The sequence below is a fragment of the Mytilus trossulus genome, chromosome 1 (assembly GCF_036588685.1).
Source record: "Mytilus trossulus isolate FHL-02 chromosome 1, PNRI_Mtr1.1.1.hap1, whole genome shotgun sequence".
Lineage (NCBI taxonomy): Eukaryota > Metazoa > Mollusca > Bivalvia > Mytilida > Mytilidae > Mytilus > Mytilus trossulus.
This window is the reverse complement of record NC_086373.1, coordinates 79,333,467-79,357,663: the sequence shown is the minus strand read 5'-3', so window position 1 is coordinate 79,357,663 and position 24,197 is coordinate 79,333,467. Positions and strand designations below refer to the sequence as shown.

Below are 24,197 nucleotides of genomic sequence, written 5' to 3'. Positions count from 1 at the left end.
TCAGTTATAATATTGCTATCAAAGTGTTACATACATTTACTTGTTAATTTAAAAATGGTTTTGGAGGCTAATTCTACAAACAAACAGACAACTTCATCTGTTGATAAATATGAAAAAGAGGTGGACCTTCAGAATGATTGCAGATCATTTTATCTTAATCGTGTGAAAGCAACTGAAAATCTGAAGCAAAAGTTGGAGAATAAAAACGAAGCATGTGAATCAAAGAAGACTTCTATGTCGATGGCTATGGATAGATTACGGCTTGAAATGGTATGTACTGCTTTAGCTTAACTTTAATTATCAATTATATTACTCAATTATATCTGTACTTTTAAATATGTATAATTATATATTGCTACCTTGAAGCTGTGCTTTTAAACAATATGGCTATTGCCGCATTTGTTTTTTTTCTACGAAAATACTAAATACATTCAATAAATAATATCAAGAAAAAATAATTAAAAAAATATGAACAAGCGTCTAAGACACTTTAATAAATAAATATTTCTAATTCAATATTTTTTCCATTACAGACATCTCTTGTCGACCAAGATCTTTCCCTAATGAGGCAGCTACTTACGCTGAATGAAACAATCGAGGAGCTGAAAAACAAGAGGCTATATGGTGTAAGCAAAGATTCTTTAGATGACAGTGCAGACTATCTAAAAGACAGCACGTGTCATCTGAGTAAAAGCGTGTCCACCATGTCACTTGGCAGTGACTATTCTTGTGAGTGTAGTGGATCCGAAGATGACACGGACCAGAAGAAAAGAGATGTAGACTCTGGCTATGGAGAATGATTCAATACTAAACAACTGTATATCTGAATATTCTAACCATATTCATGAAGGCAGTCGCCCCCTAGTTACAACTAGAAGAGAGAGTCTTAGTGTCAACCCCTTAATGACAACAAGAACAGTGTTTCTGGAGGTCAGTTCAACATAAAAATCTTACGTAAATGTAGTTAAAAAAATAGAAAACAAAAATAAAACCAATGCTAAGCTTTAAATTTAGATTAATGTAAGTTTACGCGTTTATCTATCTGCACTTAGGGGACACATCAAAACAATGCATGCTATGAATTAGTGAAAGCACGACAATTTTTGTATTTCGTTATTTACTATATACAATTTTAAACTTTTATCCGCTGTCATTCCATAAGTATTAGAGGTTAAAAATCGTAATACAGAATGGTGTATCAAATAGTACATTCTTGAAACTGTCACTTCGTGTTTATGTATTGTATCTTATGCTTTATCAGTGCATCCATAATTCTGTTTTGTATGTACTTGTATGTTAAATTTTATTTTTTACATTTTCAGATCGCAGAAGGGACCTTGTTACGAGCAACAGACACACTGACACGAGGCTTACAATATATAGTGACAATTTCTATATTTATCTCAAAGAACACTGTGTTAAAATATAGATTATTGAACAATCCAATTGACTACTTACGAAATGTATAACGTTGTGTATGTCCAATATGAATTAAAACATCATTATTTATCATTTTATAACTTATTGCATAGCGTCCCTAATTTTGCACAGGACAATTTGATGTTTAATTGATAACAAATAAAAACAACAAGAAAAAAACCGAAAGAGTTACAATGTTGTTCCAGATTCAATGTGGTAGATTTGAATAAAAAAATTAAATATAATTTGAATTGTTTCGATATATGTCTTCATGTCGTCTAGCATTTCACATCAATTTTTAACCAGCCATATTGGCTTGTAACGTTTCAGTTGCTCGTTTATTGAAGACAGAATGGTTTTACTCTGTGCTGGAACATAGTAAATTCTGAGCAATTCGCAAACCTCGTTCGTAAAGAAGGTCTTGCAAAAGTCTGCAAAAGAATTGCTGACACAATGCTTCAGAAGGATACATGTAGAAATAGACCACCTGACTTTGTTATATGTTGTATTTCTCAGTGTTTTAGACGTTGTGTTATTTCTTCTTCGGTTTGGTGCGTGTTTCATGTTTCTTAACTTTCATTGTTTAATGTTTTAAATGTCTGTATTATCAGGTGCTGAAGCCTCTGTCGTTTTATGTAGATGGCTCCAGTGTTTCTTGTGGTATATTTGACGTAGCTGTTTTCTTTCATTACATTAACATTCATTAACATGCACAAAGGTTATGAAAACAACTGATAATGAATCATACAAACAAGACATGCTCTTCCTAGTTTCCTTAATGAAATGTAGACAATACATGGTTTACTTTTTAAATTGTTACTTGGATGGAGAGTTGTCTCATTGGCACCCACACCACATCTTCCTATATCAATATAAAAATTTCGGAAAAATAAATCTAAATCCTTATTTCGGAAGGTTTGTACATTCAAATAAACGAACTTGTAGTGAAGGTGTCAACGAGAAAGCAAAACAACAAAAAAACAATATTATACCGTAATAAAAGAAAACTCAGTTTTTGAACATGCTCAAAGTAAACAAACCTCTTATATGAAAATATCGACCTACACTCTTTATCCGTGGCTGTATATAGACAATTTTATACAACATCATTGACATCACATGGAGACACATGCCAAATAGTTTTTAGGAAGAGAAAGTAAAACGCTTTTAGTCTTTGCCATACAATTATCTACAGTTTTGCTTTGGGTATTGTATATGACCTAAATTAAATGTATGTCTGTACTTATACCTTAGAATAAGATGTAAAGGATCCCCGGCAAAAAGAGAAACAACTCAAAATAGAAAGCTAACAGCTTTTAAGCTTTGAGTATTTTCAAAATGAAAAAAAACAACTAATCATGACACACGTCAACCGATGACAGCTACTTGGTATTTCTGTTTATTTACCGTGATAGAAACTGAAATGAGAAGGTTGAAGTCTCAAAAACTACTTTAATACCGCACAATGTTCATGTGCTGGTCAAAAGTCACCAATACTCAACATTTTCCTCGAAGCATTATTATACATATTATATATTTAAAAACAGTTGGTTGACTCATTATTTTACTGATTAGAAACAGTGCTGTCTATTGGCCTTTGAAAACTTCTTGGATGACAAATACCTTCTTCAATAATGTAACCCTTGATAGTTTTATTTTTAGATTTGAAAATATTTCATAAAGTTGCAAGTACTTTTATACAAAAGCAGATATTACGATATCGTTTTAAATATTTAAAAGTATTTATTTTTATCTTTTGCATCTAAAACAGTCATCGAAATTATAATCAAACTCTTGTTTCTTTAACAAGTCTTAACTGGTATAATAGTACAGGGTAATACAAGTGAACAAAGACTGCTTTAAGTGTTATGGCTCATTAAGGTTTTGCTTCGTAATGAGAGTGACGGGTACGTCTGATTGAGAGTTTGAAATATCGTAACAGTGAGAGATCGTTTACTTAAGACATCTTCTCTTTTTTATGGTGTTAATAGACTACTAACTTGTTCACTAACATCCCTACACCAACATTTGTCTAACTGCAATTGAATACTAGTACTCTTCGTGTATCCAAAATCAAGGACCAAGGAGATTTTATATAAATAAAGTAATAAACTTAGTAAAACAATTGAACACGTATGAAACTATTTGCCACTGAATATTAAGCAAACAACAATCAATAATGAAAATCTTCGGGGATACTTATATACTAGTAGCAGCCAGCACTGGGAAGACATTTTAGATACAAAATGATGTAAATTAAGTTTCATAATAGGATAACAGATAAGCGACAATAACATTTTTTTTTATTTATATATATAAGAAAGAAGCGCTTTTGTGAAGTTATAAGCATCTTTAGCTTCAACATGTTCATTTGAAGCACAGGGATTAACGAAACTAGAAATAAGAACTCATTATGTTCTGACTGACATTACGCGTAACGACAAGGCGCATTTGTAAAAAAGTTTAAACTAAAAAAAGGTCCCTTTTATTTTAAATCAAGAAAGTAACGAACGGTAGCAATAGGATGAATAGGATGAATATCGTGACGTTTTCAGTGTATTGTTTATCTTTGGTAGGAAGGTATATACAAACTAATAGATTTATAAGGGAGGATTTGAAGAGATGTTATCTATAACTTCAAAAAGGTGTAAATAATAACTTAACTTTACAGAAGGTGAAATAAAATATTTCGATTATTGTCTGACGTAAATTGATATAGAATAAGTAAATGTATGAATGAAGATTATGCAGGATTAACCTTAACCTGTAAAGTCCAACTCTTGTACTTTCAGTGATAAAGATCAGAGGGTAACACCACAGCACCCGTGACTTTCTAAGACGAACCAATTATCCCTACTCTGATAATGATTTTTATTTTTTTCTAAGCAAATAATAAGTTTTTGTAAAGCAATCTACATAATATAGAAAATAGAAACTTTTTAAGTTCTAAAACATTTACCAAACAACATGGAACGTTGTCTATCTGATATGAATTATTTATCATAAAAAAGGATGAAGTAAAAACAATATTTATTTAGTTTAGAAAACTCGTTCAAGGAGAACACTGATAAAAAGTTAAGCAATATATATAACATAGTTTTATAATGAAATAATGAAAACTAAGTACCGGACACAAAATCTTCCTGCATTAAAGTTATTTAGATTGATAAATTCGACTTTTGGAAATTTTCATATTTTGATCTTTTTATCTGTGATATTGTGTCGGACATTTTAGCTTGTCATCTTTTATTAAAGATCAGTTTTCTTATAATGTCTCTTTGCATTAGCACGCGTTCTATTGTCTTTACAACATTTGTCTTTTTTCAAATACAATGTTCAGTCCAAATACAACATATACATTACACCTTGTTTCAAAACAGGTATATGTAATCGATATCATAGTATTATGACTATATTTAATTCTAATCGTCACTTGAAGTCGTATGTAAACTAAAGGTCAAGAAGGCAACCACCAACAGAGTTAAACATAGATATCAATTCTAAAGTTAATGATAACGTTATTTGGTATAACAAATAAGGGTCACCACTGACGTAGAGAACACTCATCACATGGAATAAGTTAAATTGATCCCATCAAACGAATGTAAGGAGATGTTATCAAAATGTCTTTATGCAATATCACATAAATATCAGCATTACTTCAAATTTTAAAGATATAGTTAAATGTGTCACGAAATCCACCTATCGTCCTAGTTGAAATGTATTGTGTAATCTATATTTTTAAATTTTATAAAGATAATGAAATAAATACAATATTTTGTACAAAAAAAGAAAAATAATATAAATTATTAGGCGCCAGTATTCTGCTCTTTACTTTACACAAATGCATTCCAATTGTTTTTATATGCTCTAATTTTTTACTTGAAAAATGTGACCGATATTTGAAACGAAAAAATGTAAGTATAGTAACACGAAAATTCCCATTGCTGTAATTTTCATCTTGAAACTGAAACCACAGATATTAAAATGATTCTTTTTATTGGTTTCTGCTTGGCTTAAATTGTGTGACAGCAAATGTACACATGACTAAGTCGATAACTAATTTGTATGTGAATACATTTGTAGTTCACCGTGTGTAGTTTGTCTTCTAAAAGTTGGATTCGGTGAAGCTAAGAGCATACTAAATGAACACAAATACTTCATATATGATCATAAATTATGAATCAAAGTTTAAAATAGATAATTATATCTATGTATTTTCTCAAAACAAATTGTTTATTGTTTTACACATAAATCAGGAAGTTTTTTTTAGATAAATTTTATCACATTAAAATGCATTCCACGCATATACGGTATGGCTTTTGTCTTTTTTAAATGCAGGACGGTGGATGTTGCTGCATAAATGAAAAATACATATAAATGTATTGCAAAAAAGTCGTAAAAGATAATGAAATTATCTAAAATTCATAATTCGAAAATAAACTGTTCACTTTCATTTCGGGGCCTTTAAAAGCAGTATGGGCGATGCTCATTGTTGAAAGCCGTACGGGACCTATATTTGTAATTTCCGGCTTTGTCATTTGGTCTCTTGTGGAGAGTTGTTTCATTGGCAATCATACCACATATTCTTTTTTTTATATTGACAACACCATGACAGAAAAGGGAAAGGACCAAATTACCAACAACAGTATATACAAAACTGAAGACTGAGCAACAATACAAACCCCATCAAAAACCGGATGTGATCAGTTGTGCCCACCAAGGTAAGCATATCATGCTTCATACATACCTATCTTTTATAAACTTTGCTTTCAGAATTTTTAACATTGGATAAAGGTTCCTTCAAAAGTAATATACTAAGTATTCATAACAACATATATGTGTTGGGTTTGTGTTCGTTTGTCATTTTGAAAAGCTCTGTTACGAAATAGCTTATATTCAAAAGTTGCTTTCAATTAGGTAAAATACAGTTTTCTAAAAATTGGTTTGCAACAATTTCAACCGTTAAAAATAAACTACTTATTTTGGAAGGTTTTGTAGTTGTCATTTAATTGCATCCCATTGGTCATTTGTTATTAGCTATTAATCTTATCCGTATCTTTACGTAAGTCGACCAGATTTTCACTATTAATAGTATTTAAGCAGTAAAAATTACATAGTGAAAGTAATCTCTTTCGTAAAACCTAATGCGAAGAGCATTTGGTCTATTCTCAAGTAATTTATACACGACTGTATTGTATGATTTGGCAAAAAAGTATTTAGAGCAGTTAAAAGATTAAAATAAAGGATACGGCATTTAAGCAATAAATATAAGTATTATCCATATGACAAGCAGTTTTACTGACATATTTCTCGACATGGGGTTAGATTAAGTACAATTATATCCAATTGGACATGTCTCAAATGCTTTTAAATCGTATGGTAAGTTGATTACACTAGTTTGACCAGATTTATTTAACGTCCCCCAAGTACTTTACATGTGTCAACAGAAAAATATTAACACAGTACTATTGAAAAGTAATGTTTATTTACAAAGTGACTTTGATAGAACATTTGTACATGGAGAAATCTGGAAACAGTCCGAAGGTCATTTGGGACAAATGACAATTAGCAGGTGTAGGCTATTTTGTCGGGGTCAGTTTTTATTGGTGCAGAAAAAAGCACCGAACTTCGGTAAGAATATTGGTAATACTACTCAATTAAGATAAATCCAGTGCAATTGCCCTGGTGGCTTTCGAAAATGAATATCCTGCATTGTTTTAAAGACAGGATGAAAATACATAATGTGCAACACAAAATGCTGGAATTAATAGTGTGGAACAGTGAAAATCAAGAAAAATAATATGCCATGGTACCAATAGATGATAGAAATAGTTTGTCCGCCAAAAATAATCATGTCTCCCCCTCAAATAAAAAAGAAAAGAAAAAGATGGACGATCACATTTTAAAAACGACGAATTTAATAAGACTAAATACGGTAGATATATTTCATTTGCACATTTAGTAAAAAAATCGGACAGTTAAAATGAACATGAACATATAAAATATCTGCAGATATTGATGCCAAATCCAATAATTAATAAGTGGTGTTTTGGAGGTATACGTCAAATGTTTCGCGTGGCACTCTTCTTGCAAGACGAAAAGAATTAAACGACCCCATTCGAACAAGACGTGGCTGAGTATTTATACATCACGCGGATCTTAATAGACTCATATCTTGACCAGGTAGTCATATATCTCTATCTCTGATCGACCTCTGGGTATGAATTCTTATTTGGTTCTTACTTCTTAAACTAAAGCTGCAATCCGGGCATAAGGCAATGTAAAACCATTGTGTTTTGATACTCTTAAACGTTTTTTTTAAATTTGGTTTCTTAACCTTTTAGTCTCCGAAAAAATACCAAAGTCGTGTTTACTGACACTGTCATCATTGTAAATATGACATAAATATTGAATGAAAAGTGAAAACAAGAGAAATGGCTTAAGTTATTTTCTCTGGATGTCCTTTATTTACAAAATAATAATCCTATAATATCAGGACGCTTGAATTCAAATCATTCATCTACAAATGTGCTTTAATTTTAATTGTTTTAATTCAGGGGTATCATATTGCTTTTTCTTTCAATTAATTATGTTTGATTGTTTTGACGATAATCTAAATCATTATATACAATAATAAATGATAATGAAGATAACCATCTGACCCATTTAAATCGGAGGAATATGTTACGACATTGGTCTGTGGTATTTATTAAATATTCTGCAATAGAATGTGCTCGTTAGAACATTTTTGGCAATGGAAGAGATAACAGCTTTAGATAAATATGAGCAACAAGTAGACCTGATGAACGAATGTCGATCATTTTACTACAGTCGTCTTCAGAAGACAGAACATTATAAAAAAATCTTTGGGATTGAACCTACGACAGAGTCGACAGGAACTGCAAAGAAAGAGAAACCTCTGGTTTCTTCAATGCAGCGTCTTCAAAGAGAAATAGTGAGTATAAAATGCATTAGCATAATTTATAAATATTTAAAAAATAAATTTAAATTCTTTTTATAAAATGACAAACTAACTTACTACCGTCTTGCCTTATCTCTCCTTGGTTTAGTGAAATGTGTTTAAAGTAAGGCGGAAGATCCCAAAGGATATCACCAAACGCAGAAGACGAAGACAAGCAAACAGGAGCATAGCAAAACGAAAAACGTCTTATTAACTGACACACATTCTTTGAAGTAGTATGTGATAAGGACTTAATATTGTATAGTTTTACGTGCATTTATCTACAAATATTGCCTAACTGAAACACTTGTTAAAAGGATATTGAAGCTTGGTATCTCATAACTTATACTTCAACTGTGTTAATATGATAGGCATTTTCATTCTTTCAGGTTTCCTTACTTGATCAAGACTTGATACTCATGAGACAACTATTAACACTGAACGAGAATATAGAGGAAATGAAATCTAGAACATTTCACGGGTATAGCAAAGAGTCGTTTGGAAGCAGTACTAGCATGTTTTATCTTCAAGGACGATACCTTTCGGAAAGTGACAGTCATGATCCCCTATCAACTGTCGCATCTCAAAGTGAAATGGAACATATGTGTCAAGAATCCGAAACTGTTTTTGAAGATATCCAGAATCTTGTCGACGGCCATCAATCAGATGATTTCAAAGACAATACTGTAACACTGAAACATATTGTGTCGACAGATTCTGGATTTGATGAATGCAAATGAATCACTTATGTAAATCCATTAGCTACGTTTATATATTTGGGATACTACATCACGCACTTATCCTGTGAACTGTTTCGTGAACTGTTTGAGGACAGTTGACATTGTGACGTGTAGCTGAGTATCAGCTTTATAGTAAAACAGATGTCTGGCTGAAATTAAGTGATTGAACAGCCTGAAAGTTCAACTATTTTCATCCAATATCTCGCTACATTAGGAAATGTTATGCTACCATTCATTGCTCTGAATTTAAAAAAAAGTATCATTATTTCAAATGCAATGTTAATATTGAAATAATCCGTGTAATAAAGATCGTGAGAATGATGGAAACGATTTCTATCAACAATTGATAGTCTGTTTACAATAACATTGAGGATGTTGTGTATACGATACCATTAATGAAGAACAACAGTATACACAAGACAGTTATACATTTTAGCATGAAATACCCTGGTATCTAGGATTTGTGGATAAATTAAATCGGCTGATGAACAGGACAAACTTACTATCGAATACAAGTTCGAATTCATGATTTAATTTTTCATTGCACATTATTATTCAACATTAAACATTAAACCCTTAGTTGTCATGTAACATGTTATTTTTGATTTTATATGAATCTTGATTTCAGTAAAATTTGATTGACTGCTGGTTTATCAAAGTTCAGTGGCAAATACTTCATACACAAATTTTTATAAGAGTTATCAAACAAAAAGGATATATATTTTTTTTTGGCCAATCCATCTAAAGCCAACTTGCCTTAGAGAGTTGAAATCTTCATTATTTATGTCAGGACGAGAACATGTTTATGTGATATAAATATGAATCTTCGGTACTGGCATGAAATACGGATTTTTTGTGTTATTAAAATTTGCTGTTACAAAATATTAGAAATTATTATAAATTAAGGAATGTATCTCCCTCAAGCAAAGCTCTGATTCCTTTCACGGATTTGGCTTTACTTTTTGGACCTTTTGGATTATAGTTCTTCATCTTTTATATAAGCTTTGGATTTCAAATATTTTGGCCACGAGCATCACTGAAGAGACATGTATTGTCGAAATGCGCATCTGGTGCAAGAAAATTGATACCGTTAATTTTATTGCATTGTATTTTTGAAAAAAAAATCTGACCATCCTTGTTTATAAGGTAACGGTTCACAGGGAAACACAGTTATCTAAGAATGATGAAGCAAAAAAGCAACAAGTTCTAATTGTAAAATTTGACCGGGTCGAAAATCAAACCGGCGACCCCTCACACTCGAGGTAAGCTCGCTGTCATGATACCATTAAGACGCTAAATTATTGAAATTAACTTAGACATCCCTGAAGTATCAATTTTAATGGGCAATAGAGATACAGTATATTACAAATGTTTAGCAAATGGACGACGATTGAACTGCTACATAGTTGTTTTATTGAGATTTATTAGTTAAATAACATTTTTAATAAGAAATAAATGTCAACATTAAAAAAACGTATCGTATTATGATCGTAGTTGAAAAGGTGAACTTGTCCCAAAACAGAAGAATATTTTATAAAAATAGCTTGAACTCCCAAGGTCGGTGACTGACTGTTTATATTATTACTTACATTATGAGGGAAACTTTATGAGCCGGTTGATAATTTTTCGCACAGCTGAATATGGTAACAATGTTCAGAGCCATTTATATGTCGGATTTAATGTCACTTTTAATTAGTTTTAAAGTCCTTTTTAATGGGGTTTATGTTGCAGTTGTATCCCTATTTAAGACATTTTTGCCTATTGTGGTTGTTTTGTTCACACAACGTTGTCAATATAATAAAATTTGATGCGACTGTCATACAAGTGAGATGTTTAGCTAGCTTTAAAAGTAGCTTTAATGTATGTAGAAAATGCCCTGTACCTAGTCAGGAATATTACAGATGTTATCCATTAGTTTGATGTGTTAGAGCTTTTGAGTTTGCCATTTGATTAGGGACTTTCCGTTGTGAATTTTCCACGGAGTTCAGTATATTTTTGTGATTTTACTTTTTTTTTGTGGTAATATAATGTATACATTCTAGGCTTTCAAATATTCAGCACTGTGCGTTCCAAGGAAGATGAATACAGAAAAGCGATTTGGACGCATGATGTCTATAGTCAGTTAAGAGTGTTGTTTTCCTTCATTTGTTTAAGTACTGACGACCTTACGCAAAAAAAAGCAAGTCTTATATTGGGTGTGGTATATATCAATAAGAAGGTATATTTTTTGGAACAACTTTTTGGAATTTTGGATCCTCAATGCTCTTCAACTTTGTATTTATTTGGCTTTATAACTATTTCGATCTGAGCGTCACTGATGAGTCTTATGTAGACGAAACGCGCGTCTGGCGTATAAAATTATAATCCTGGTACTTTTGATAACTATATATTCTTCCTGATATAAAACGAAAATCAAAACTGTCTTTCGTAGTCGTGTTTGCAAAATAGATCCTCAACGTATGCATTGTATATCATTCTCACAATTTGACACACAAACAAAAATCCTCGTGGAAACATCTCATGTTCTATAAGAACGCATTTTGAAAAGATATTTATTCGGTATTCTGGAAATACCGTGTTTACATGTAGTGTCAACCTGTCGTCTCGAAATAAAAATTACTAATCAATCAAACAAAATAAATGATCAAGTATGTAATATATTAAACTTATTTTCTTTTTCTTTTTTAAGGCGTCCTTGTTGTTAACCGATCTTCTAATGCACATATTTTGTACTTGTAAAACCCTAACGATGAATAACAAACGTGTAATCTCTCATCTTGGGTATGTCTCAGTCTATACAAGTATTGTCTGATTACGTGTACATATAGAGAGGTTTTACAATACCCAGTAAGTGTAATTAGTGCATTTACAAAAATGTGCACAACATCTCTCATCTTGGGTATTTTTCAGTCTATACAACTATTGTCTGATTACGTGTACATATTGGGGTATCACATACTTAGTAAGTGTAATTAGTGCATGTTCTTGATCAAAACAAACCTAAATACATCTTTAATCTTAAATGCAATATAAAATGATTGAATAAAAGAACAATTAATTAAGTATACGAGTATACCATCAATAGTTATGTTGAAGAACTATGTTGTACATTTCATATCAACAGTACTATTTAGATTCATAATTACAAGAACAGCCCTAAGCCAGACATTATCATATCAAGCTGCCATTCTAATGACAGGAAAAGCCGATGAAGTTGACATCGTCGTCTTATTTTATGATTTGTATCAATATAATACCAAATGCAGGTTTTACAAACAGAATGCTGTAATTATCCCACACAAGTGATATTTATTAAAACATTAGTTTTCTACTGAATACAACGGTTTGTTGTCTGTTTTGGTTTGTTTCAAATTTCTTTAAATTGCTGATCTTACAGATAAGGAGGTCTTTGTTGACTGTCCTAAGAAACCCAGAGCTGCTACCTGGAGTTCACCAATGACAGTCACTCTATTAAGGATACTAAGCAAATATGCAAAAACGGGATTAAGTCAATCAATATTACATGTAGTCATTGTGTTCTGTTTCAGAAGGGTCTATATAACTTTGAAGTAAAGCTACATTTCAGACCTCAAACCTTTGAATAAATCTTTTGTTTCTTCCAGTGATATACAAAAGAGTAAAAAAACACAAGTACCGAGCTCCGACGAAAATTTCAATCGGAAAGTGCTTAATCAAATGGCAAAATAAAAAGCTAAAACACACCTAACGAATGAGTAACTACTTTAATATTCGAGACTTGGTTCCATGCATTTTCTTATATAGCAAATAGTGCTGGACTATACCTCGTTTTATAGCTAGCTAAACGTATCACTTTCAATTATGTTGGCAACAATGTTCGAACAAAATAAATGTATCCAAAGGCTTATAATTTGATACGCCAGACACGCGTTTGGTCTACATAATACCCATCAGTGACCATCAGGTCAAAATAGTAAGTAAGAAAGCCAAGACAAGTACAAAGTTAAAGTTAATTGAAGACCCAAATGCTAAAAAAATGTGCTAAATATGGCGAAGTTAATCTATGCCATATAATTAAGTAACCGAAGTCCTGACTACTGGGCTGGTGATACCCTTGGGAACGAAACATCACTTGTGACATCTACCCAGTGGTGTAAATAGTTATCAAAGTTTTTTTTATAGTATTCTTTAAGGTGAGCCAAATATAGAATTTTGAATTAGACTGATACTTATTATCAGAAACGAGATTGTTTGTAGTAGGCATGCACGAACTTCTTCCAAAGCCAGAGTATGATCCCTGATGTAGAGTTCAGCCAATAAACTATGTTTAACATGTGTTCTACAGACATATGCAAAATAGCTCATGTAAATGTAAATAGATATTTCTTAAGCAATACTGATTAATTTATAGTTGTATAACGCCTAGTGACAATTACAAATTAATGTAGTTCGTACATGTTGAAGATGAGAACGAGATGAAACAATACAATTCTGTAAATCAAGTTAATCTCAATAAGGGAGGAAATATTTGGACTGGTAGAACACTTTCATTGCATTATGTCATCTACGTATACATACGTTGGTAATAACAAGGGTTTTGTGAGCTCTTTAAGTACGGGACATCCAATATAACCGTGCATTACTATCGGTAGCTGAATTTATGCATCCTGTACTTAAAACGATAACGTTAGCACACATAAAAACATTACTAAGACAAAATACCAATTATATAGATCACTACATAGATAAAGTCCAGGAACTGATTTTTCTATACTCCAGTCATCCTTCGCGGGTTACCTACACATATTTGTTTTACGTAACGGTATTTTTAAGCTGGTATTAGTAAAAAAAGCGGACTCTCAGAAAAATTGATCAATCGACAGGTAGATACTCTTCATGTAAGTTTTTAAATGGGTTTACGAGAAAAAATTCTGTCCTCTGAACCCTAGATGGCAAACAAAAAAAGTTTATAGACCTTTTTTTATATCATACATGATTAACGGCCTATTGATGACAATTGATGAGACTTCGTCGATTGCTATACCATCTCACCATATAGAAACCCTCATGTTAAAAGCCTTGTTTTTTAAATTTTAAATTTTTTTTTCTGTTTAATATCATATATTTGAGCTCCAATTTTACTGAACAACACAGTTTTACATTCATTTCTGTTCATAATGTCACCTGAAAGTTATTATTTACATGTAACATGTTAAAAAGCTTTTTTGTGAATGATGCACACATAAAAAACTAAATAAAACAATTAAACCTACTTAAACTGTTAAATGCAAATTGACTTTAGTAGTCAATATGCACGCCTTGTGATTCATGTTGTTATTAACCCACAACAAATAAATTGCGTAGGTGGTATGTCAGTTAACGAGTTTTATGTTTGTTATGAAATTTTAATTACCTGGATTTTATTTTCGAGACAGTGTTTCTCTTATAAAGCATAGCTTGCGTGGCCTACATTATTAAAAGTATACATATGCATCAGTGTGTGATATGCCATCCATATTTAGGACGACAACATGCATGATGTAAGGGTATGCATGACTAGCATGACGATCACCAAACACGCGCAACGTCAAATGATGTTTATTGTGTATAGTGCATAAACTATGCTGCTTATATCTTGGATTAATGCACAAATAGATGATTGTTGTTGGCGTAACACCCAGTGGCAATAATGATATTAGACATATAAATGCCTACGATCATATATCAAAAAGTTATTTAAATACAAGATGGTTTTAGAAAGAAAGGAAACAATGTTATACTATAAATTTAAAAAAATCGAACTCGAAGGAAAATTCAAAACGGTATTTCTCTAATCAAATGGTAAAATCAAAAGCTCAATCGCATCAAACGAACTGATAACAACTTTCATAGTACTTAATTACTGGTGTATACCTAGATCAACCTCATAACTGTATGACAGTCGCATACAAATATAGTAATTCGAATATGCCATAACAATGTGGTGTATAATCAATCAATCAATTAGTTGAAAATAAGGTGATATTAAATGACAACATAATTTTATAGACTCTCAAGTATAAAGTGTAGAGTTACATGGAAGCAAAATATCTTATATTACGAATAAAGGCAACAGTAGTATACCGGTGTTCAAAAGTCATAAATCGATGGAGATAAATAAATTCGCGTCACAAATTAAAACCGAGGAAAACAACGAAACACTGAAGTGCAACAAACGACAATGCAAGACACACAGATATTAAACTAAAAGATAACAACTGCAATTTTCCTTACTTGGTACAGGACATGTAAAGTAAAAATGGTGGGTTGAACCTGGTTTTGTGGCTATCCAAACCTCTAGCTGTTATGGCAATGATCAATATACAAAATTAAATAACAACATTACATGCCAGGAATGCAGTACAAATAAATTCAAGAACACTCAGGACAGAGAACTACACAAATAAACAATACATACATACTTGTTATAACGACTTAGCTAGTCTGTTTTAGAACGAGAACACTCCAGATATTATTTGTTATAGTAAAAGTCTCCTTTATCTATAAAAAAGGATACAATAGAATAATATTATAATAATAAGTTTATAACTATCTCATAGTTAACATGTATTTGATATTGTTAACAAGACATCATTTTATATAAAGGATTTTCAATTAAACAATCCGTTTACATAGAGACTCGATCGTTCTTTAAAAAAGCAAAACAAAAAACCCCAAAAACGAACGGTCGAGTCAAGGTCATAAACTTTTTTTTCTCATGAAATTTCAATTTTCAATGCAGGTATGATATTCATTGCATAACAAATAATTGATTGTTATTCGCTTTATGGCCAATACTCAGAACGAAAAATAAAAATAAAAGTAAAGCCTCAAGGAGTGTATTTCTCTAATTGGGACGATCATAATGAAGGAAGGAAAATCTTGACAGCCAGATAATTGACGGTGTGTTTTTTTTTGTCTATAGATATAGGAAGATGTAGTATTAGTGCCAACTCTCCATCCAAGTAACAATTTATAAAAGTAATCAATTTGAGGTCAAGGTACCATACTTATGTACAAAAAAGACCCAGAAACAATTAAAAAAAAACACAATTCTTCTTGTTTTTAATTTTTAAAATCTAGAATCGGTAAGTTCTTTATCTGCTGTATAAAATTTTTATGGTAGTTTGTTCACTATCAGTCCGTTACTCAAAGAACTTTTCTATACCTCAGATTTATATGTTCCCTTATTCCTAAGTTTAAGTAAAATATTACATTTGTTAGTTACATAAAAGGCTTATTTTTGTGGAATTTTCTTGTATTTATTTTATATTTTCAAACAAGAATTTAACTTATGTTCAAAGGGAGATAAACGAGAAGAAAAATGCTTTCTTTTCTTTCAATCATAAAGTAAACATAATGTTGCAGATGCTTATTAAATTCGATTTTAAAATAAGATTAATATAACAGTATTTTTTCCCAGATAGTTCTTGTAAGGTCAGCTTGTATATATTGATATGCTCTGTAAACTGAAATACCAGCTTACCTGGTGTTTGACAACAGATAAATTGTGTTGACAACTTGTTCCATTTATTATAAAAGTTTGATAATATCAGGTTTAGTTTGACTTACCCTTTTAGAACTTTCTTTGAACTCGGTAGTATATTTATACTTTTTACAACGTTAAAAATAAAGCAAGCATTACAAACGGCAATATCTTGTATTATGAAGCCCAGGTGGTCGTGTGGTCTAGCGGGACGGCTACAGTGCAGGCGTTTTGGTGTCACGATATCTCAGAAGCATGTGTTCATATCCCGGCGAGGGAAGAACAAAAAATTTGCGAAATTTTGACAACAATACAGGTAGACGGGATTTGTTGCTGACCATCAATGATCAGATCATCATGGAGAAAAGTGCAACATCAATAGAATTTAGTAACGTAACGTTATTTGTGAGACATGTTAACGACTGCAACGTCAACTGCTAATAAAATTGCCGAATGCTATTGCGCACAGATTCGTGCAATAAATGTTAACCATCAACTGAACTGCAAAAGAATTGTCTGAAGAAAAAACATTTAAAGTCCTAAAGTTTACACCGCATAAACGCCAAAACCCATGTAATGGGTGTTACAAAGGCAAAATCAGAAGGTGTAAAACAGAACTAAAAACATTTTAAACAGAATTGGTTGATCTTTCTGACAAGCATTGTGGCTTTGGTTACAGGCAGTCATTGCATTTGACGGTGACACATATTTTGACTATTTTATTTATTATGTCTGTTTAGTTAACGCATCAATGTAAATTTAACGGAATTTGATGGGACTGTCATCAAAATGAGAGGGTTAGCGCTATAAAACCAGGTTTAGTCCACCATTTTCTACATTTGAAAATGCCTGTACCAAGTCAGTTATATGACAGTTCTTGTCCATTCGTTTTTGGTGCGTTTTGTTATTTGGTTTTGCCATGTGATTATAGAGAATTGATTTTTCTCTAAGTTAAGTATTATTGTGATTTTAATTTTTCATTAAAAAAAATTCTAACGTCGGTCAGTATATGTGTTACAATTTGCATATACGTTAAGAAATCATACTATATATCCAGATATGACAGTTTTATTTTGAATAGTAACTATTATGATTTACGATTTGATATCCTTTTCTGCAGAACCTTGGACTCAAAGGATAGTCTACTTCTGGTGGACCCTCTGTGCTAACTGTAAATCGAAACAAACATCAATTATTTTCGATTACTTTAATCATTTGATAAAGTACGTGCAGTATATTTGATATAACCTAGTTTAAAAACTTAATACATATACTTTCATCGTTAGTAAATGTATAAATAATAAGTTTCAGAAATATTCGTTGGTAGATTACTATATCATTCCAACCAAACTTAAACTCGCCCAAGTAAAGTTGGAACACTATGTTTTTGGACAATACCTTACGTCTATATCTACTTCTACTATCTCGTTTCATACGTTCTCGTTGTCTTTCAAATATCTATCGTTTGATGGGTCTGAATGAAGGTCAAGCCATTCAACTGCTTTAATTCATAGAAGGTATTATCTTGTTTTCAAAACGATTTTTGAAAACTTCATTAATGAGTATGTGGGGATACTTAGTAGCTTAGTTTTACACGAAAAGTTTCATCACATGCATGCCCTTTTTTAAAACAAATACAGTCAATCCTGTCATAAGCAGTCATCCTTGAAAAGCATAAAAAGTTTTCGTTCAAGTGAGTTGACCTTTGATACAGGGGTTGGAAACAGTTCTTATTCCGACACCGTCTTATGTCGAGATTTCTTAAAGTTGTTCTAGTGTTGTTGATTTGTATGTTTATGGATCTTCTGCCAGGAAAATAACCAAAAATAAAAACTGATTAATTTGAGGAGAACATTCAAAATACTTTAAAAATCGTGCAGAAATACGCCACTGACATAGTTTTTAAATGTAAACAAGACTTAAACATAATTTATTAATAAACTCATCATAGATACCAGGACTAAATTTTGTATATACGCCAGACGCACGTTTCGTCTCATCAGTAACGCTCGAATCCAAAAAAGTTTAAAAGGCCAAATAAAATACAAAGTTGACTTTTAATTCTAACAAGCAGTTTTAAAAGTTAATATTGGCAGAATATGGTCAGTGTTCCTCCGTTATCAGAACAACGTGAACTAAACATTTAACTCAAATTATGTCACAGCAACACTACGTATTGCTCTTGCATTGTGTATCAACTGGAGTAGGACATACATTGAGATTCTTCACAAAAGTCCAGGTTGATCTATACTCATTTGTATTGAATTACAATAAAGAGGTGTCAGAAAGTAGAACAATTTGGTGGAATTTCGATTGAGAGCATATCCGTTGTTAGTTTGGACGCAGATATTTCATAACAGTTACACGATTTAAATTTACTTTATAGAACGTTATTTACTTAAGTACTTACTTGGTTTTCCGGAAATCGTATCTAAAAACAAAGCAAAGAGCACAATGTATTAAATCTTTTTTATGAAATCATTAGATTTCAGCAAGTTATTTTATGTCAATTAAGTATACTTGAGGTTAGTTCTTTTCTATTCTTTCATATTATCCTTATACACGACTGACTCATTTTAAAAGAAGTACAACTTCAAGTAAGAGCATGTATTTCAAAGGAAAGATCATTGGCTCACATATGATAATTCTTCGTATACTATAAACACAGAAGCTATGAGGTATACATTCAACTAACCTGTTATTCTAATTGTTCTAACAATATTTCCAATACAGATGTCGCACATTGACGGAACTGGGTCAGAATAAAGGCGTAGTTGAACTGAAATAAGATGTATGGGAAATGTCAAAGCTGATGCTTTAAACTTAAAAGCGAGTTTCCAGTTTGAAAATGATAAAATTGTTGGTAATATGTCAAGAGACAAAAACCCGTCCAAAACGTGATTACAGCCGCAGGTCATCAATATGCCGTCAAAGCAACACAATAGCCCACACCCGGAGATGGTCCTCAACTGGCTACCAAATAAAATTATGTATTAGTTGAGAAAAAAATTGACGACACACTGAACTCCAAAATATACAAATGAACTAAAATTGAAAAAAATAAATCAAGTCCAATCAAGGGTAACAAGGTTCAGAGGCTCTGAATTGCGATAGGCGCAAACATCTTTCAACCCTGCCCTATACCTCTTGTCAATATAGAATAAAGAAATACATAGCAATACGCTCAGTAAGACCTTTAAACTTATTATCTAACGAAATGTGTTAATATTTAATGCCATTTTACTGTAAATATTACAACTTAATTATATATCTATAATGTAGAAAACTTATTTTTTTAGATGTAAATTAAAATCCATATAATACTAAACCAATACAATACTAAACTTATACCTCTTGGTGATTAATTCGTGCTCAACCAATCTTATATAGTATAACAATGCATTGCCAATTGGAAACTTCATTAACATTTCGTTATTTATAGATTATCATTGGAAACACAATAACAGAAACAGGTGATCTCAAACATTAACAGTTTTATATTGGTAATTAGTTGTGTGATGTGTTAAATATTTTTGTTAATTATTGCTTCTATCATGTTCAATAAATAGCGTTATAAAATTGAGATGGAAATTGGGAATGTGTCAAAGAGACAACAACCCGACCATAGAACAGACAACAGCAGAAGGTCACTAATAGGTCTTCAATGCAGCGCGAAACTCCCGCACCTGGAGGCGTCCTTAAGGTGACCCCTAAAGAAATATATATACAAGTTCAGTGATAATGGACGTCATACTAAACTCCAAATTATACACAAGAAATGAAATTAAAATCATACAAGACTGAAAAAGACCAGAGGCCCCTGACTTGAGACAGGCGCAAAATAAAAAAGAGACTGACTTGCTAGTATTGCATTTTTTTTAAAATGATAAACCATTCAATTGAAAATAACGTTTTTTTCATTGCAATTTTTAGTTTCATACATGTTTATTACACATTTCTTAATTAACAATAGTTTTGGTTAAACTTACGTTCAAACGCCCACAGAAAGACTGTAAACTCATCGTATACCTCGTACTTTTTACAGCTGTAGTATATCTTAAAGTCTGTCGAATTTACATAGCTGAAATATAAAATTTTATTTGATTGTCATACAAGTGAGAGGCTAGGCTAGCTAAGTTTCATTCCCCATTTTCTACAAAAAGAAATGCCTGTACCAACTCATGAATATGACAGTTATCCATTCATTTGATGTGTTTGAGATTTTGATTTTGCCATTAAATAAATTTAAAGTTTAGCATTTTTTTTATTTTACTTTTCGTGATGAACCGACCTTAAAAAACAATAGATTTGTTTAAAATTTACGTGTTAAGTTGTCCTGGACAATAACGGTTTTATCGTTGTTATAGAAAATTTTAATTGGTATAATAAGTTAAGCTAAATATTGAAATATTGTCTTAATTCTAGCATTGTGTATATGATATTTAAACTAGTGTATCAATGTTAGCAAATTGTTTACTATATCAAACTTATGGAATAACCGTTTCACAGATGATATCGGATATGTTTGTTACTATAATCTCTTTCCATTTCATGAATGTGACCTACCGTATAAGACTATTTACCGGATTTGTTATAACATGAACAACACGACGGGTGCCACACGTGGAGCAGAATCGGCTGGGGAGCAGGATCGGCTTACCCTTCCGGAGCACCTGAGGTTATCCCAAGTTTTTGGTGTTGTTCGAGTTGCTTATTCTTTAGTTTTATATGTTGAATCATGTGTACTATTGTTTGTCTGTTTGTCGTTTTCTTTTTTATACATGACGTCGTCAGTTTTTTTTCGATTTATGAGTTTGACTGTTCCTATGGTATGTTTCGTATCTCTTTTATTGTCAACAAAATTACATAACGCAAAATTTTATTGAGAACACGACCTTCTTCTTCCTACCCTCTGTTCATAAAATACAAAAGTATTTTACAAAAACGACAAGGTATGTATCCATGCCAAAGAATGCATTTAGAGCATTGTTCTTTATGATTTTAGAGCATTGTTCATTATGATTTTATAGATAAAATTACAAATAACAAGATAATTTCTTTAGGATCAGAATCAAGATGACTGGAAAAATCAAATGCATCTTTTATTTATGACATGAATTATCAAAATGTAATATTAAATCTTCATTCATTATATTCATTGATCTGTAATGATTCAATCAATGAGTAATTTTATTTTAAATTAGTTTGTTTGACGAAATAATGACCTGTAGTGTATATTTTATCTAAAGTTTATCAGTCTTAATTTTACAATTAAAGACTTACTATTCCGTGAAAAAATCTTTGGTTTGTTCGATACTTCTAAACATCACAAATCCAAATATCGGACTAAAATCTTTACCAAAAATGAAATCCAAGCCTTCATTTGAGACAAAATATCTGTTCTGTAAAGCTGCAGGATAATGAGACTTGGTTTGTTTACCTACAAGAAGATTCGAAGCGTGAAAACAAATTATACAATATCAAAATTGTTGTAATGGAAAAGTCTGGATTGTTAAAATTACAAACGGACAGCGTGGAAAAAGAAGAAATAAAAAACCTATTCAAACTATCACAATGAATGTGAAGCTTGTTCTACATTGTACTTCTAATTTCGTTGCAGATTAATACTTTGTTAAAATAGAGGCAATGTGTACTATAGAGACAAATCCAACTAAAAAGTCGAACAAAAATGACAACACGATGACACCACAATGGAAAAAAATAAAAAAAGACTTAAAGACAAATAACAAAATGACTGCGTGAAAATTATAGAGCTGTAATTGATACATCTTCTCCAAATATATAACACCGAATGATAATAGCAATGAACACTAATGCATCATCATATACTCTATATATTTAAGAAGTTGTGGTATAGACCAATGAGACAACTCTTCATCCAGGTTACAAGTTACAAAAAGTAAACAATTATAGGTATTCCTATTTCCGTTTACTTCTTAAAATACTGTTACCAGTCAGGAACATTACAGTTGTTGTTTACTCGGTTGGTTAAATAACTATGTATACATTTGATTTTGTCAGTTTTTTGGTGACCCCTACCCCTTCTCCCTTGTTGAATTTCCCTTAGATTTCGTTTTTTTTTGGTATGCATATGTACTGGCTGTTTGTCATAAAACATATTCGTATACTCCAAAAAGTTATATTATTACAGTTTTATACTCCTACATGTTAATTCAATTCTATTAAAATTCCCAACCTTTTTATGCTAGACATTGTACATTATGTCAACAACAATATACATGTGAATAAATCATAAAGAATACATTTGTAAAAATTGTCTAATCAATTAATATAAAAAAGTATGTGAAAAGCACATCAAATTTTCACAGAAGTAAAACAGATTTAAATAGTCATCAACACTAATGTTGTAACCAACGGCATGAAATAAGTGCTTGATTCATTTAAATGTCTTCCAAAACATGTTAGTATATCTCCTGTTATGGCATAATATAATGTTTACGCAAAATCTATTAATTAGAAGGTACAATTCAATTCGAAGTGTCGTTAATTTGAAAACACGACTATTGACGTCTAACTTTTTTTTAACGCAGGATTACATCAAAATCATAGGACACGTTTCTCAATATCAAATACTTCTTAAGCAATTATATAAAAAAAATTTTCTCTGATTTTAAGCAATAAATATATTTATTTAGTATTTTGTGTATTTGCAATTATTAAGTTAGAGAGAAAATTATCATATTTTTTGTAGGAATTTTTCTAACAATAGTGACCTATGATAAAACGAATTTTGGAAGGAGAAAATATTGACAAATAATTTATTGAATTACCATTTTATCATTATGAAACAAAAAGAATGATTTATGTTTGAAATTACTGTAACAAAGACTTGCAACACTATTAAATTGGAAAAACAGTAAGGTATGGAACATCACAGCAACTTGTTTAAAAAACCTAAGAACGGGTTCATTATTTAACTAATGTATGCATATACTTACCTTTTTTACACAAACCATAATCACATAAAGCCAGGACAAGAAATAAAAATATTCTTGTTGCAATCATTTTAAACTTTCTATGATAAGCCTTCTTTTTGATTCTTTTCTTTTGACATACAGATGCTTCCAGTTACATACACACACAAGGTCTGAAATCATTGGTGTGTTTCATGGCAACAGTTTGCAATCATTTTCTAATGCCTGACACGTGGATTTATTTAATTTATTCCTCCACTCTAATTTAGTCATTAAAAGTTTTATGCTCATGAATAACATGTGTTTTGTTATATGTAGATTACATGTAATTTAGCCTTTTGTAAATCAAAAAATCCCAAAGTGTAAAGAAAAAAAGATATATATGGAATAAACCACAATATCAAATAGGTAAAAACAATCAAGTAAGCAATGTCAACATTGACAGATACAACAGGTAGACGTAGGTACATACCGTTGAACGTTCTTATAAATTTCAAAAACGTTTCAATGAGTTTCTCAATTAGTATCCATTATATTAGTTACACAATTTTTCAACATTTTCTTTCTGAATGTTCATGGAGTTTAAATCGAGGCAACGGAAATTCATCAATGTT

General features: G+C 31.3%; 3 protein-coding genes across 3 annotated transcripts; 2 read left to right on the top strand and 1 right to left on the bottom strand.

Annotated features, from left to right (window-relative positions):
- LOC134710292 (uncharacterized) lies at nucleotides 1-1,480 on the top strand. Its single transcript, XM_063570598.1, has 3 exons — nucleotides 1-270; nucleotides 534-930; nucleotides 1,323-1,480. The coding sequence occupies exons 1-2, from the start codon at nucleotides 55-57 to the stop codon at nucleotides 798-800; spliced, it is 483 nt and encodes a 160-aa protein (XP_063426668.1). The 5' UTR covers nucleotides 1-54; the 3' UTR covers nucleotides 801-930; nucleotides 1,323-1,480.
- A 6,668-nt stretch (nucleotides 1,481-8,148) lies between these two features.
- Nucleotides 8,149-9,574, top strand: LOC134710285 (uncharacterized). Its single transcript, XM_063570585.1, has 2 exons — nucleotides 8,149-8,377; nucleotides 8,773-9,574. The coding sequence occupies exons 1-2, from the start codon at nucleotides 8,177-8,179 to the stop codon at nucleotides 9,121-9,123; spliced, it is 552 nt and encodes a 183-aa protein (XP_063426655.1). The 5' UTR covers nucleotides 8,149-8,176; the 3' UTR covers nucleotides 9,124-9,574.
- A 6,039-nt stretch (nucleotides 9,575-15,613) lies between these two features.
- On the bottom strand, nucleotides 15,614-23,674 carry LOC134695964 (uncharacterized). The gene is made up of 6 exons (XM_063557505.1): nucleotides 23,608-23,674; nucleotides 21,911-22,067; nucleotides 20,617-20,708; nucleotides 19,323-19,406; nucleotides 19,038-19,058; nucleotides 15,614-15,642 (listed from the first exon to the last, which is right to left on the bottom strand). The coding sequence occupies exons 1-6, from the start codon at nucleotides 23,672-23,674 to the stop codon at nucleotides 15,614-15,616; spliced, it is 450 nt and encodes a 149-aa protein (XP_063413575.1).
- Between the last annotated feature and the right edge of the window lie 523 nt (nucleotides 23,675-24,197).